Source organism: Gossypium raimondii, chromosome 9 (genome assembly GCF_025698545.1).
Source record: "Gossypium raimondii isolate GPD5lz chromosome 9, ASM2569854v1, whole genome shotgun sequence".
Classification (NCBI taxonomy): domain Eukaryota; kingdom Viridiplantae; phylum Streptophyta; class Magnoliopsida; order Malvales; family Malvaceae; genus Gossypium; species Gossypium raimondii.
Genome location: NC_068573.1, coordinates 42,749,259 through 42,762,582, shown reverse-complemented (window position 1 = coordinate 42,762,582; position 13,324 = coordinate 42,749,259). Strand labels below are relative to the sequence as shown.

Genomic DNA, 13,324 nt, shown 5'->3' with positions numbered 1-13,324 from the left:
AACTAAGACTCAATCAACAATTATTTTGAGACTCTTTAAAAGATATTAATAAAAACCATAAAATATTTTTTAAAACTTTATATTTACAAAAAAATAAACCAAAATATAAAAAAAAGCTCATTTTTTTTATTAAACTGATTTTACCGGATTATTTTATTCTCTAATCTAGGGATGGGCAAAGCTCAACTCAATTCGAAAAAAAATTTAAATTTCGAGTTAATTGAATCGAGCTACTCCAGTAAACTCAAATAAGTAATTCGAGTTTCGAGTCCAAGTCGAGTTGAATTTTACAATTTGAATAATTCGAATAATAAATTGGTGTAAATATCCTTTTGGTCCCTATCAATTTTGAAAATGAGCAAACTGATTTCGCTCTCAACTAAAAAATACAAAATAATTTTCAAAATTTAAAATATTTATAAAAGTTCAAAATTTATATTTTAAAAATTATAGAAATTCTAAAATATATATAAAGAAATTTAAAATTTTAAAATTTTCTAAAACAATAATTTTAAGACCTAAATAACTTAATTAATAATTCAACTTTATCCTCTGAAAGTATCTTCTTTTTTTGCTTTCAATTTTTTTCAAATATATATGATTTCAAATTTATGTCCTCTAATACGAAATTAGTTATATTATAACAATATTTTTATTTGACATGTTTAATTTTTTAATTTAACTCGAACAATTTTACTCGAATTGACTCGAATTTCATTTCACTCGACTCGATTTGAAAAAAAAATTAAATCAAGTTAGAATGATAAAATAGGACTCGTCAACTCGACCATCTCAAAATTTTTTCACTCAATTCAATCGAACACTCACCCCTACTCTAATCTCATTATTTTAACAATTTTTTTTAATTCTTTTTTCAGTTCAGACGTATATGATTCATCAACCAATTAAACTTCCGGAACCAATCAGGTATTTACGAGCATGGCAATTGTAGTAGTAGAGTAGAGAGAGATAAGGGTGCATTGCGAATGGCAAGCATGAATAAGGAGATGAGTTTTGGGTGGTGAAAGTTGTTAGAGAGGAATTGGTGCGGCTATTCAAAGCATGCAAGCACTGTGTTGGAGAAACAAAATCAGTGATTTGAACCATGCCCGGGGTTTTTAGTGACCCACATTCGCAGCTTCCACTCGAGAGCAAGCTGGACATGTAGAGAACATCGTGCCCACGAATTCTGGTTTTGTGATTAAAATGGACTAATAATTACTTTTCATCCATCTTGCACTTATGTAAACGGAAATTTTCGTGCTGAGCTCAATGCAATTGTTTTTTGCCATTTCAGTTTCACTTTCGATGCTCGATCAGTCACTGTTTTGATGGCGATGATAGAGTCATATGTTTGAGCTAATTTTTCAACGTGCATGGGAGAATGAATTTGTTGATTTTGTTTGCAGGTATCAAAGAGATTTGTGGTTAAGGCTTAGGCAAAGGAGTAATAATTATTTACAGATCATGTAATTAAAGATTTCTTTTTGTTTTGCCGGAAGATGATGATGGAAAAGGCCTTGGATTAGGAGACACACATCAGATGCCTGGCTTTTTGGTTACATAGCCATGTGGGAGTTGTTGGAAAAGCCCGTGGCATAACAGTGACAATTTGGCTTACGAATCATATATAATAATAACCCTAATAATGATAATAATGCTTCTTTTGTTCGCTGTCTGTGTTTTTCTTTAAATATGTATATATGTGGAGGAGCTATTGTGTGATGGTTAGGATCGAATCGATTAAGCAACAAGTAACAAAAATAGTGGAATAATTTGAGAAATTAAACATACAAATTTAACATGGAAAAACCCCTCCAAAGAGGATAAAAAATCACGAGCAAAGATAATTTTACTATAATGGCAAAAGAACGAAGAGTATAAAAGATGGAGATAAAAAACTAAACCTCCAAAAACCCGAAAACAAAGAACCCTCAAAATGTAAACACAAAATTCTCTAAATGTGTTATGAGTTCTAATCTCTAATAGGTATATTTTCTAATGTTGTAAAAGGACTTATTTATAGGCTAAATTAGTAAGTCAAATAAACAATGCTAATAAATGCTAAATATATTATACTAATAAATACTAAATCTTCTAGAAAAAAATACATTTTGTTTAACTTGACTTACAAGTAATTTCTTAGAATTTGGGCCACACAACTCTGACAATCTCTACCTTGACACGAATTCTTACAACGCCATCTTTGCCAAAGCCTGCCACGGACCTATCTTGAACTATACAGGGAATTAACTGAGTCGAATCTGTGCTTAGAAGTTGGAAGACTTCTAGCCTTCGACTTGTGCACTGCCAAATCAAAACTAACTCGGGTCTGATTTTTATGAACACACTGCCCTAACTTTTCAAAACCTACATCCAAAAGAGGACCTCTCTTCAACGAAACGGTCATACCTTTTTCCCTGTTATGACCAAGTTGCCTCGGCTCCAAACGAGTTGACTTTGACTCCGTAACGGACGAAGGACGTCCGATTTCACCAGTCACTGTAGAACCTTCCAGAATATAAAGACTGCCGGTTTTTTCCCTTTTAACAAAACGAGAGCTCCATAAGATACTTTAATCTCACTCGACTAGATGTTGATTCTGCATCCTTTCAAGTCTAAAATACTCAATGAGATGAGATTCTTTCGTAAATCAGGTACATACATTACATCTGAGAGTGTCCTAATTGTCCCATCGTGTATCCTTATTTTAACAGTACCAATACCAATTACCTTACTAGATGAATCGTTTCTCATGTGCAGAACTCCACATTTAACCAAACTGTATGTGGAGAACCATTCTCTATTGGGAAACATGTGGAAAGAACATCCCGAATCTAGGATCCACTCGGACGTGAGCTTGGAGTTACATCGCTCGTTGACAGTAACAAGAAATCAACACCGCTTTCATCGGCTAAATTAGCACCAGCTACATCTTTCTCGTTACTCTCAGCAGCTCTTTTATTTTAACAGTTTATAACAATTTGCTTTGACGTGACCTAACTTTTACAATAGCGACACATTTTGTCTCGTTTATTTGATGCTACCCAAATGGAAGCTTGCCTATCTGCCTTGCTATCCAAACCAAACTCATTGTCGAGTTTGTCTCTACTCAATAAATGTCCCTTCACATCTTCGAACAAGAGTTGGTCTCTACTCAATATGAACCTCAACGTTCTTTAAATCATTCACTACACCAAAACAGACTTTTAGCGGCGCTTTTTTAGGCCTTTAGCGGCGTTTTTAGCGCCGCAACAGAAGCCGCTAATGACTGCGCCGCTAAAGGTGTTGGTCTATAGCGGCGCTTCTAGCACAAACGCCGCTGAAGACTAAGACCTTTAGTGGCGTTTATGGTTGAAGCGCCGCTATAGATCAGGGTCTTTTGCGGCGTTTGTGGGGAAAGCGCCGCTAAAGATTAGGTTCTTTAGTGGCGTTTGTGGTCGAAGCGTCGCTATAGATCAGGGTCTTTAGCGGCGTTTTTGCTGCAAGCGCCGCTAAAGATTCGGTCTTTAGCGGCGTTTCTCTAAACGCCGCAAAGACCACGATCTATAGCGCACTTCGACCACAAACTCCAAGAAAGAACCTAATCTTTAGCGCGCTTTCCCCACAACGCCGCGAAGACCATCATCTTTAGGGCGCTTTTTCACAAACGCGCTAAAGAACCTTATCTTTAGCGGCGCTTTTACCAAAAACGCCACTAAAGGTTAACACCTTTAGTGGCGTTTTTAAAAAACGCCACTAAATTTGGCGATTTGTAAAATAAATTTTTTATATTTTCACCCTCCGTAAAAACAAATCGAAGAAATCATATCTAAACCAAATTAAAAGTAATAAATCTATATATTAAACAAATAATATAATAAATATCAATAAATAAAATAAAATTTGTATTATTCTTACAAAAATGTTAAAAGTTAAAATGATAAATTAAAAGTCAAAATCAAGTATATTTACACGATAGTCTAAGGCAGTAATTTATTGCATTCTTTGAACATCTTCATCATACTCTGAAGCTGCTGCTGGAGTTCATCGAACTTTTGACGCTGCTCTGCTTCCCTCGCTGCAGCCTCTGCTTCCCTCGCTTTAGCCTCTGCTTCCCTCGCTGCAGCCTGTACTTCTCTCGCTGCCGCCTTTGCTTCTCTTATTGCAGATCTGCTTTAAGTCTTCTGGAGTTCTTCATACTTTCGTTGAACCTCGGCTTCACCGGGTCTTTGATCTCGCTTTCAATTGTAGCTGGAGTTCTTCATATCTTTTTTGAACCTCAGCTTCTCTCGATGTTGCCTCCGCTTTAAGTTGTGTAATTTGCTCAATTATTGTCGCTTGCATCTGAGCCATCTGGTCTCTTAACCTCTAAACTTCAGCTTCGGCTCGACCCCCCGAAGGCATATATTGTTGCGAGCTAGATCCAAAATATTGGGATGGGTTAACAAAAGATCCTTGAAATCGAACCCGACCATACCTTTCAGGACCCAAAACTTCAGTGATAATCCGGTTATCAATGTCGTCAATATGAACAGAACTATCACTGGAAGCAATCGCCCAGACTCACTTTTTATACTTTAATTTTTCCTAAAAAATAAATCACATAGTTAGGAACATAATATATATTAAAAAACCCAATGCAACATAACTTAAAAATATTTGCATTACAATAAATGAAATACATCATTAGAAAATAAACACTATAAATAATTAAAACAAGTGAAATTGTATTAAGCAAACGTACCATAATTTCTGCAGCTTCAGGAGTCATAGGGTTTCCATCTTTCTTCCTATGTGTAATGTCAAAAAGTTGAAGGCGTCCAACTTTTTGACCGGACGACAGTTCTTACAATACAATAGTAAAAATATTAATTGATAGAAAGTAATAAATATCTGCCAATATTAAAAAATTCAAAATACCTCTGCATGAGCTACGCAATACTTTTCGACCCAGCTGTGTGAGTGAATTTTTGTTGTTGCCTACTATTTTTTCCAACTCGTTCACGATCCTACATTATGAAATTATTAGTACGTTAATTAGGAAATACTATACAGTAAAATAATTACAAAATTTTATAAGTTACACATACCTCTCCTTTCTTCGAAGTCCAAAATCTAACGACCTCTTCCCACTGGTACCTCAGCATTCCCGGCGGGACATTTTGTAATCTCTCGTCGAGTGTTGTTTTTGTCTTAAAATAGTCTTTCTTTAAAGTGCTCTTATGGTCTCTCCATCTTTTTCCCAATGCCTTCTTTACATAAGCATCGGAGACCTCTAGAGCAAATCTCGCCTACAAAAAACACAACTTAAGAAAGTAAATGTAAACGAAACTTAAACCCAAGTATTATAAATGACATACACGTTTTGTTACCTTAATGTTATCGAGAGCTTGGTTCTTTTTACTCTCGGGCACTTTATGCCATGACTCGAAGTTAAGTGGCAACATATTTGCATTCCGTGCTAGAATGCCCATGTATCCTGCTAAAAGGCGAGCTTCTGATCCAACAGGCTGACCAAAGCTATTACTGGATACTTGGACATGCTCAACTGGATCTAGCTCATATAAATCGCTCAGTACCGTACGTCCGCGAACTCTCCGCGTCCCACCAGTTTCATCTGAAAAATAAAAGTATTGTAATATACGAAATTTAAAAAAAATTAAACAAGAAGTCAACACACATGTAAATTAAATGTTAAATTACTTTGAACTTCTATAGGTTCCTCAGGTGTAACCGGAACATTCGAAGATCCAACAGCAGTCTGTTGTTCAGTGCTGTTTGTTTCTGCCGAGTTTGGAGTACATTGAACAATGCGGTGCAATCACACTTTTTTCTAGGCATTTTATCTGCAATACAAATAAATTAGTTGAAAACATAGTATACAATTACAACAATAATATCACATATAAAATAGTTGAAATATCATCATTCGTAAATATAATTAGATAATCGTAAAAGCTTACTACATTATAATTCGTAAATATCTTCATCCGTATCCTGGCGGACCCATTGAAATTGTGTACTAGTACTAGGGATGTTTTCGTTTAAGTTCTGTTCTGGAAATGGCAAAGTTTGTGTTCTGTCGTCAATGTCATCTCTACATCCACTGCCCATGTCAAACAAGTCTCTAGGGATGTTACGGAGTACAACGTACCAACCCTCATCAGTTGGATCTTTTGAGTAAAAAACTTGTTTGACTTGAGAAGAAAATACATACGGCTCATCAATCAATTATTGTCCTGTGTGAATCAATCGAGCGAAGTTTACCATTGTGAAACCAAATTGATCTTGCTTGATTCCACGTGCAGTATTAACATCGGCCCAATCACCTCGAAATAAGACAACTTTCCATTTGCCGTAGTAATCCAACTCAATTATGTCAGTAAGAAGTCCAAAATATTCCACATTTCCCTCCACAGGATTATTGTCCCTAGCACTAGCATAACTTGTAATTGAGGAATTAATAACTATTCCACAATTTTGCGTTCTCCTCAATCTCTCGCGATATTTTGTATGAAATCTGAATCCGTTTATGAGGAACGCACTACATCTTTTAACCACCCGATTTGGACCTTAGGAAAGCCATTTAACTTCGTCGGTGACGTTCTTCCCACTCCAAACCTATTGAATGGAAAGTAAACTGAGTAATTAAAAATGTTTTGAGTAAATATTATTATTTGTCAGTGAAAGCTCCAATTACATACCGTTTGGCTTAACCATTCATGAAAAGATTCGTAAACAACTTATTGATATCTCGATGTTGTGTTCTTCGGAGGCCTGAACGAGATCTCAATATTTTTGTACTCACTATGTTAAAAATATGTTCATTTGTTAGACTATAAACAATTTTTAAATGATGAATATTTATCAAATTTCTAGAACTTACTTGCGTAAAGGTTCCATTGATTCGTGGTGAAACAGAACATATCGATGTGCTTGTACCCACGATAAATCATCTAATTCTGCAATTTCAACTTTACCGATTGGTTCTCCAAAACTTTGGAACAAATAATTATCAGCAAAGTTATGATCCGTGAGTCCAGCATTTCTATTTGGTCTGTTCAACCTTGTTTCAACATCTTCCAAATATCTTGAACAGAAGGTCATACATTCCTCTGCCAAGTAGCCTTCAGCAATCGATCCTTCTGGATAACGCTTGTTGCAGCAATAAGACTTTAATTTGGATAGGAACCTAAACACGATATACAACATTATCAAAAGTTGTAACTAAAGGCATATAGGTGAATGAAGGAAAATTTTAAAAATTGTAATTAACACCTTTCTATGGGATACATCCATCGATAGAAAACGGGTCCGCCAAGAATTGCTTCATGTAACACCTCTAACCCTTATCCGTCGTCGGATTAGGGTTACGATGCATTACTAAATAAGATACAACTTTCAAACAATTCCGAATTGCATATAATCGTAATTATATTTAAACAAACATGTCACAAAGCCATACAAGAAAATGTACATTAAAATCTTAAGTAAGAATTATGAATTATCACATCGATTCAATAAAAATTCTTGAGTAATTAAATTCCTTATGTTCAGCTATTCACATCAATTTATGTTCACACCTTGCCAGTTACCATGTACTCTATTCGACTAACCTATTTAAACTCATTTAAAAGACAAATATACGTCATTATAAAAGAACAAAGCTTACGCCTGAACTCCTAATGAGCCATTTCCAAATAACCATATTTCAATATCATCACCAGGCTAAGAAATACATGTTCGGTCATTATAACACATTACCTATAACATATTTATACTTTATTGACATTCATCAATTCGCATACTTATCAATTTAAATATGAACATCAAGCCGAATCATATAATCACTTATATTTTCAAACCAAACATATTTTAAAAGCACCACATGAATTTACGATATTTCTAAATACCTAATTATTACATAGCATAATTAAAATTCAACTAACATGTCAAAACTCATAATTAAATATCACCTTAATAATTCATTCGATTGCAAGCTCAATTCATGCTCCAATATAATCAATTTCAAATATAAAATTATACACATCAAATATCCATTCAAAATCACATAAACTCAACTTAAACAAAATGATCATGGATAACTCATTTTTATTTTCTTTTAAAAAAAACAAACCGAACTCAGTATAACCAAGATACACCCAAACATATTATCAATACAACCCGAATCAAGTTATCCTACACTTCCAAAATTTATAAACATGCAACTCAATTAGTTACCAATTCCATACATTCCACTCATATATATATATATATATATCATCTCATTCACCATATTATCAACAAAACATAGCTACCGTATATTACATATAAATAAGCCATAGCCAAAATTATAAAATTAAACACTTAATCAAGAACCCATAAGACAAAAACCAAAACAAATACTAATGATTAAAGACAAGCCATTTTTCGCATGGCTATATACATACAAGTTCCAAAATCAATTATTTTATCCAGACTATACATGCCATAAGCTCAAATTTTAACTTAGTAAAATACCGAAGAAAACAGTCGATAGTGTGATAGGCTTGCTGATGATCCCCGAGCTCGTAACACGATTCCAAAATCTATAAAACCGAGGTAAACAAAAACACACATAATAAGCTATTAAAGCTTAGTAAGTCATAAGCAGAAATTCATATATATATTTTTATATTAATACTTATTCCATCATTAAGTTAAAATAAACCAAAGATCCTAATATTTTGTATCATATAACGCTTTAAATAAAATCACATTAAATTTTCATATAAACAAACCATATGGCCAAATACACATAAATATTTAGCAAAGCCAAATATTCAATAAATCATTATGCCAAAATATGTTTATACTCAAATGGTTAACTCATACTCTATATTTCATTTGAAACTATTATCAATTTAAAAATAATCAACCTACCTTAACACTAATTAAGCAAGTGGCTAACACATACCTGAATAATTTAGCTTTCTTAACACCTTTATTTGCTTTTACTATTGCTCACATAAGATTTATAGAACATAGAGCCTTGTATAAAACACCGGCATAAAGTCTGCTAGGCACAAAACCTGATACATTTCACCGGCACAAAGCCTGCTAGACATAAAGTCTGAATTAATTCACCAGCATCAAGCCTGCTAGGCATTAAGCCTGAAAATCTCAAATACAAATATGATCTTTCGTATAATTTACAACATTAAAATTCAGTTCAAAGAATTTGTAAGCTATATTCGAACCATACACATATGTATGTAAAATTCATAAATTGAATTCAGCTTAAGAACTTTATAACCTATATTTGAATCACATATGTATATAAAATTGTACATTAATTTCAGCTCAAGAACTTTAAAATATATATATATTCAAACCGTATGTGTGTGTATATATATATATATATATTCATAATATTAAGTTCAACTCAAAGAACTTGTATCATACATTCAACTATATCTATAGTTCATAACTTTAAATTCAACTCATGAAATTAAATCTTACATTCGAACTACATATCCATGTAAATTCTACTATTAGTTTCATATCATTGAACTTAAAGCATACTTTAATTAATATACATGTAATTTATACCATTAATTTTAACCTCCCAAAATTAATTTCTATGTTCGGCTTTCACATAGAAAAGTCATCAAGTTTTATTCAATTTGTATACTTTTAGTACCAGCTTACTAAATGTATGATAGATATATTTATATAAATTCCAAATTAATAACATTTAAATTGCTATTAGACTTACCTCGGATATCGACGAACACAGTCGACTACTCGATTACTTTTGACTTCCCCCGATCCAATTCCATTTTCTTCGTTTCTCGATCTAAACATATTAAAAATTAACTTTTTTATTCAATAATTCATTTAGTTTAGTCCAAAAAACACAAATGGGAAAATTACCAATTTGCCCCTGACATTTCACACTTTTTACAATTTAGTCTCTATTTCAAAAAATATAAAATTAACAAACTTTCATTGTACCATAGCTTAGCCGAATATTCAATAAGCTCATGTAAGTGCATGCATGACATATATTTCACATTTTAGTCCCTCAATTTACACTTTTCTTAATTTAGTCCTTAATACACATTTTTATTAAAAATTACTAATTAAAACATGAAAAATCTAACAACATATATTTATTTTCCATCATCTAACAACAAAAACAACAAGCTCTCTTCAATGGCATATCACAAAATACACAACCAATTCAAAAATTCAAGCATGGGCTTTAAAGATAACTTAGCAACGATATCAAAAACGTAAAAATTATCAAAAATTAAAACAAAACTAACCTTAAATTAAGCTTGTAAATTGGCCGAACCTAGCTTATGATTTTCTCTTTTTGTTTTCTTTAGTTTCGGTCATAAGAAGATGAAGAATAATGAATTATATTTTGATATAATTTAACATATATTAACATATTACTAGTTTACTTATTTAACCTTTGTTTATAAATTTATATACCTTATAATACAAGGTCATTCTTGACCAATACCACCCACTTACTTAATAGTGGGCTAATAACCTATTAAGGACTCCATATTAAAAAGGCATTAGCAATTTAACACTTTACACATTAACTAGCCTTTTTATTTTTTTCGCGATCAAGTCCTTTTTCTTTAATTAAGCACTCAAACCATAATATTAATTCACGAAACTTCCACACATGCAAATTCACACATAATAAACACCAAATAAAATACTATTTATGTAATTTATGTTTAATATTAATGTAAGTTATGTAAGTTGTAAGTTATGTAAGTTATATATAATATTAATTAATTAAGTTATGTAAGTTAACTATTTTAATACAAAAAGTGGTAAACGAGTTTAATTAAGTTCAAACTCAAGTAACTCAATTATATCTTCAAACTTATTTATCTTCAAACTTATTTCTACAAGTTTACCACTAAGGTATTTTCATCATTTTCAAACTTATTTATCTTCAAACTTATTTCTACATGATTAATCGGCGATACTTTACAACAGAAGAATGAAAATTTACCTTCCACGCCAAAGAATAGACGACTTATGCAGCGAAAGAGGCAGCAAGCTTGCGGGAAGAAATTGACTGCATATGACCAATGAATTTTGTCATATAAACAAATAAGATGTTTCATCCATGAAATGCACTGGATTAAGCATTTCTATATTATTTGACTGCATATGACCAATGAATTTTGTCATCTAACTATATATGCACTGGATTTTTTTATTTTATTTCATTTAAGCTATATACATATTTTAATTATGCTATATTTTTGGTGATCATAACACGAAACCAAATTTCCAATAATTTCGGTCAAGACTTGACTGAAAACGTGGCTTCTACGTCTCTCAAGTCAAATTTAACAACATCAGTATTAACATAGGCACTAACATTAATTTCAATTAATTAACTACTTCATACTATAGGAATCAATTTATAGTTAAAAATTTAGGAGAAGAATCTATCAAATCTTGGGAGGTTAGGTCATTTGGCATGAAAATTTTAAATCTAAAGTTTGATATATTTAATTCAATTTATAAATGCTAAACCGATTAAATGATTCGCCCATAATTTATTCAATTACTCAAATATATAAAGTTATTTAAGAATTATATTCAATTTTAATAGTTTAAAACAATTGCGTTTGCGGAATAGCAATTCTTAAATTTAAACATCAAATAATGTAATAAGCTGCAAAGTCAAGTGCAAATTTAGCTAAAATGGTAAATAAAACTCCCTTCTAAACATGAAAAATAATAATTAAACTATACAACTAAAATATAACCAAAAAAATTAAACTATACAAAAAAATATAACCAACTTAAAGATCCAGCTAGCAATCTGTTTTGTTCTTTTTTTTATTTTTGCCTTTCAATAAATTAGCCTTTTCTGGGTTGGTTGACCCATCATCATGTTTGTATATTGTACATACAGATGTTGGAACCGATATTTCCCAATGGAGGACTTCTGCATCTTGGTTACTAGGAATATTCCAAATTTACCTCACCTATATTAACCCAAATTTAAAGCCGAGCCAATCTGACTTGATAAGTTAACAACTCAAATACATTTAAGCATAACTTCAATTCATTTCAACTGAAATGGATTAAACCTAATACTTATCAGGAGTAAAAAAAAAGTAATTCCCATGCGCAAAAAATATTCAACAAATTTGTAATGATAAATGACAGGAAGTTGAAATTATTCAAACAAACCGGATAAATGACAGGAAGTTGAAATTATTCAAACAAACCGGATAAATGACTGGAAGTTGAAATTATTCAAACAAACCGGATAAATGACAGGATTATCTAAGTTCAAAAGCTTCAGCTTTAAACTCAAATAGATGAAATCCGTAATGATTTCAACTCAAAAAATATTCAACAAATTTGTAATTAACATGCGCAAAAAATGTCAAATGAATAAATATTAGAACCCATCAATAATTTATTCCTTCTGCTGAAAATTATTTCATTCAAATTGCCCATTCCCAATCGATTCATTCCAAATAAACAAAACCCTAAATCCCAAATAAACAAAACCCTAAAATTTTATTTTTATGACAGAATTGGTTTAATCGAAACCCTGAATCCCAAATAAACAAAACCCTAAAATTTTAATCGGTTATCGACAGAAATGGCTTACCTGGGATACACATCTCGCAGCTTTGCCCAACAATGGTGTAAAGATCGATTCCAAACTTCTGTTGATTCCTGAGATGTCGGCTCCTTTTTTTTTCTTGCTATTTTTTTTATTTTCTTCCCTGTCGAATCGTTGTTGTTACTCTGCTTAAGTTTCTTCAAATTTTGGTAAAGGAGACGGAGGGGAGGGATTAAGTAAATATGTCCTCTTAGGAAACGGCACCGTTTAAGGTAATTTTAAGTCTCGTTTGCGGCGTTTTTAAAACAAACGCCTCTATTGTATTCATATTTGCGGCGTTTTAGACAAAAACGCCACTAATATTTTAAAGCACGTAAAGAAACGGCATCGTTTTAATAAATTATAGTGTCTGTTCTGGTGTTTTCTGAAAAAACGCCACAAAAATTAATTACCTGAATTAAACCGACACCGTTTTTACAAACACTTATATATTCTTGCGGCGTTTTCAATAAAACGCTAGTAACAGATTCTATTCTTCCACTGAAACGGCGCCGTTTTTCCAAATTTTAAATTTTATCCATAAACTGAAACGACGTCGTATCCAAACAGCTTGGAATTTTTTTTGTGGCGTTTTTTATAAAAACGCCGGGAATGTCTACCTTTAACGGCGTTTTTGGCAAAAACGCCACTAAGGAATTTAAATTATTTTACCAAAACGGTGCCGTTTTGGAAAAT

General features: G+C 32.2%; 1 protein-coding gene and 1 long non-coding RNA gene across 2 annotated transcripts; both read right to left on the bottom strand.

Annotated features, from left to right (window-relative positions):
* Positions 1–4,725: 4,725 nt before the first annotated feature.
* LOC128032437 (uncharacterized) lies at positions 4,726–5,818 on the bottom strand. Its single transcript, XM_052620527.1, has 5 exons — positions 5,686–5,818; positions 5,355–5,599; positions 5,073–5,273; positions 4,903–4,991; positions 4,726–4,827 (listed from the first exon to the last, which is right to left on the bottom strand). Exons 2-4 carry the CDS (start codon positions 5,454–5,456, stop codon positions 4,914–4,916), a joined length of 381 nt encoding a protein of 126 aa, XP_052476487.1. The 5' UTR covers positions 5,457–5,599; positions 5,686–5,818; the 3' UTR covers positions 4,726–4,827; positions 4,903–4,913.
* A 2,548-nt stretch (positions 5,819–8,366) lies between these two features.
* Positions 8,367–9,080, bottom strand: LOC128032444 (uncharacterized). The gene is made up of 2 exons (XR_008188598.1): positions 8,939–9,080; positions 8,367–8,570 (listed from the first exon to the last, which is right to left on the bottom strand). It is a non-coding gene; the product is annotated as an uncharacterized LOC128032444 (long non-coding RNA).
* Between the last annotated feature and the right edge of the window lie 4,244 nt (positions 9,081–13,324).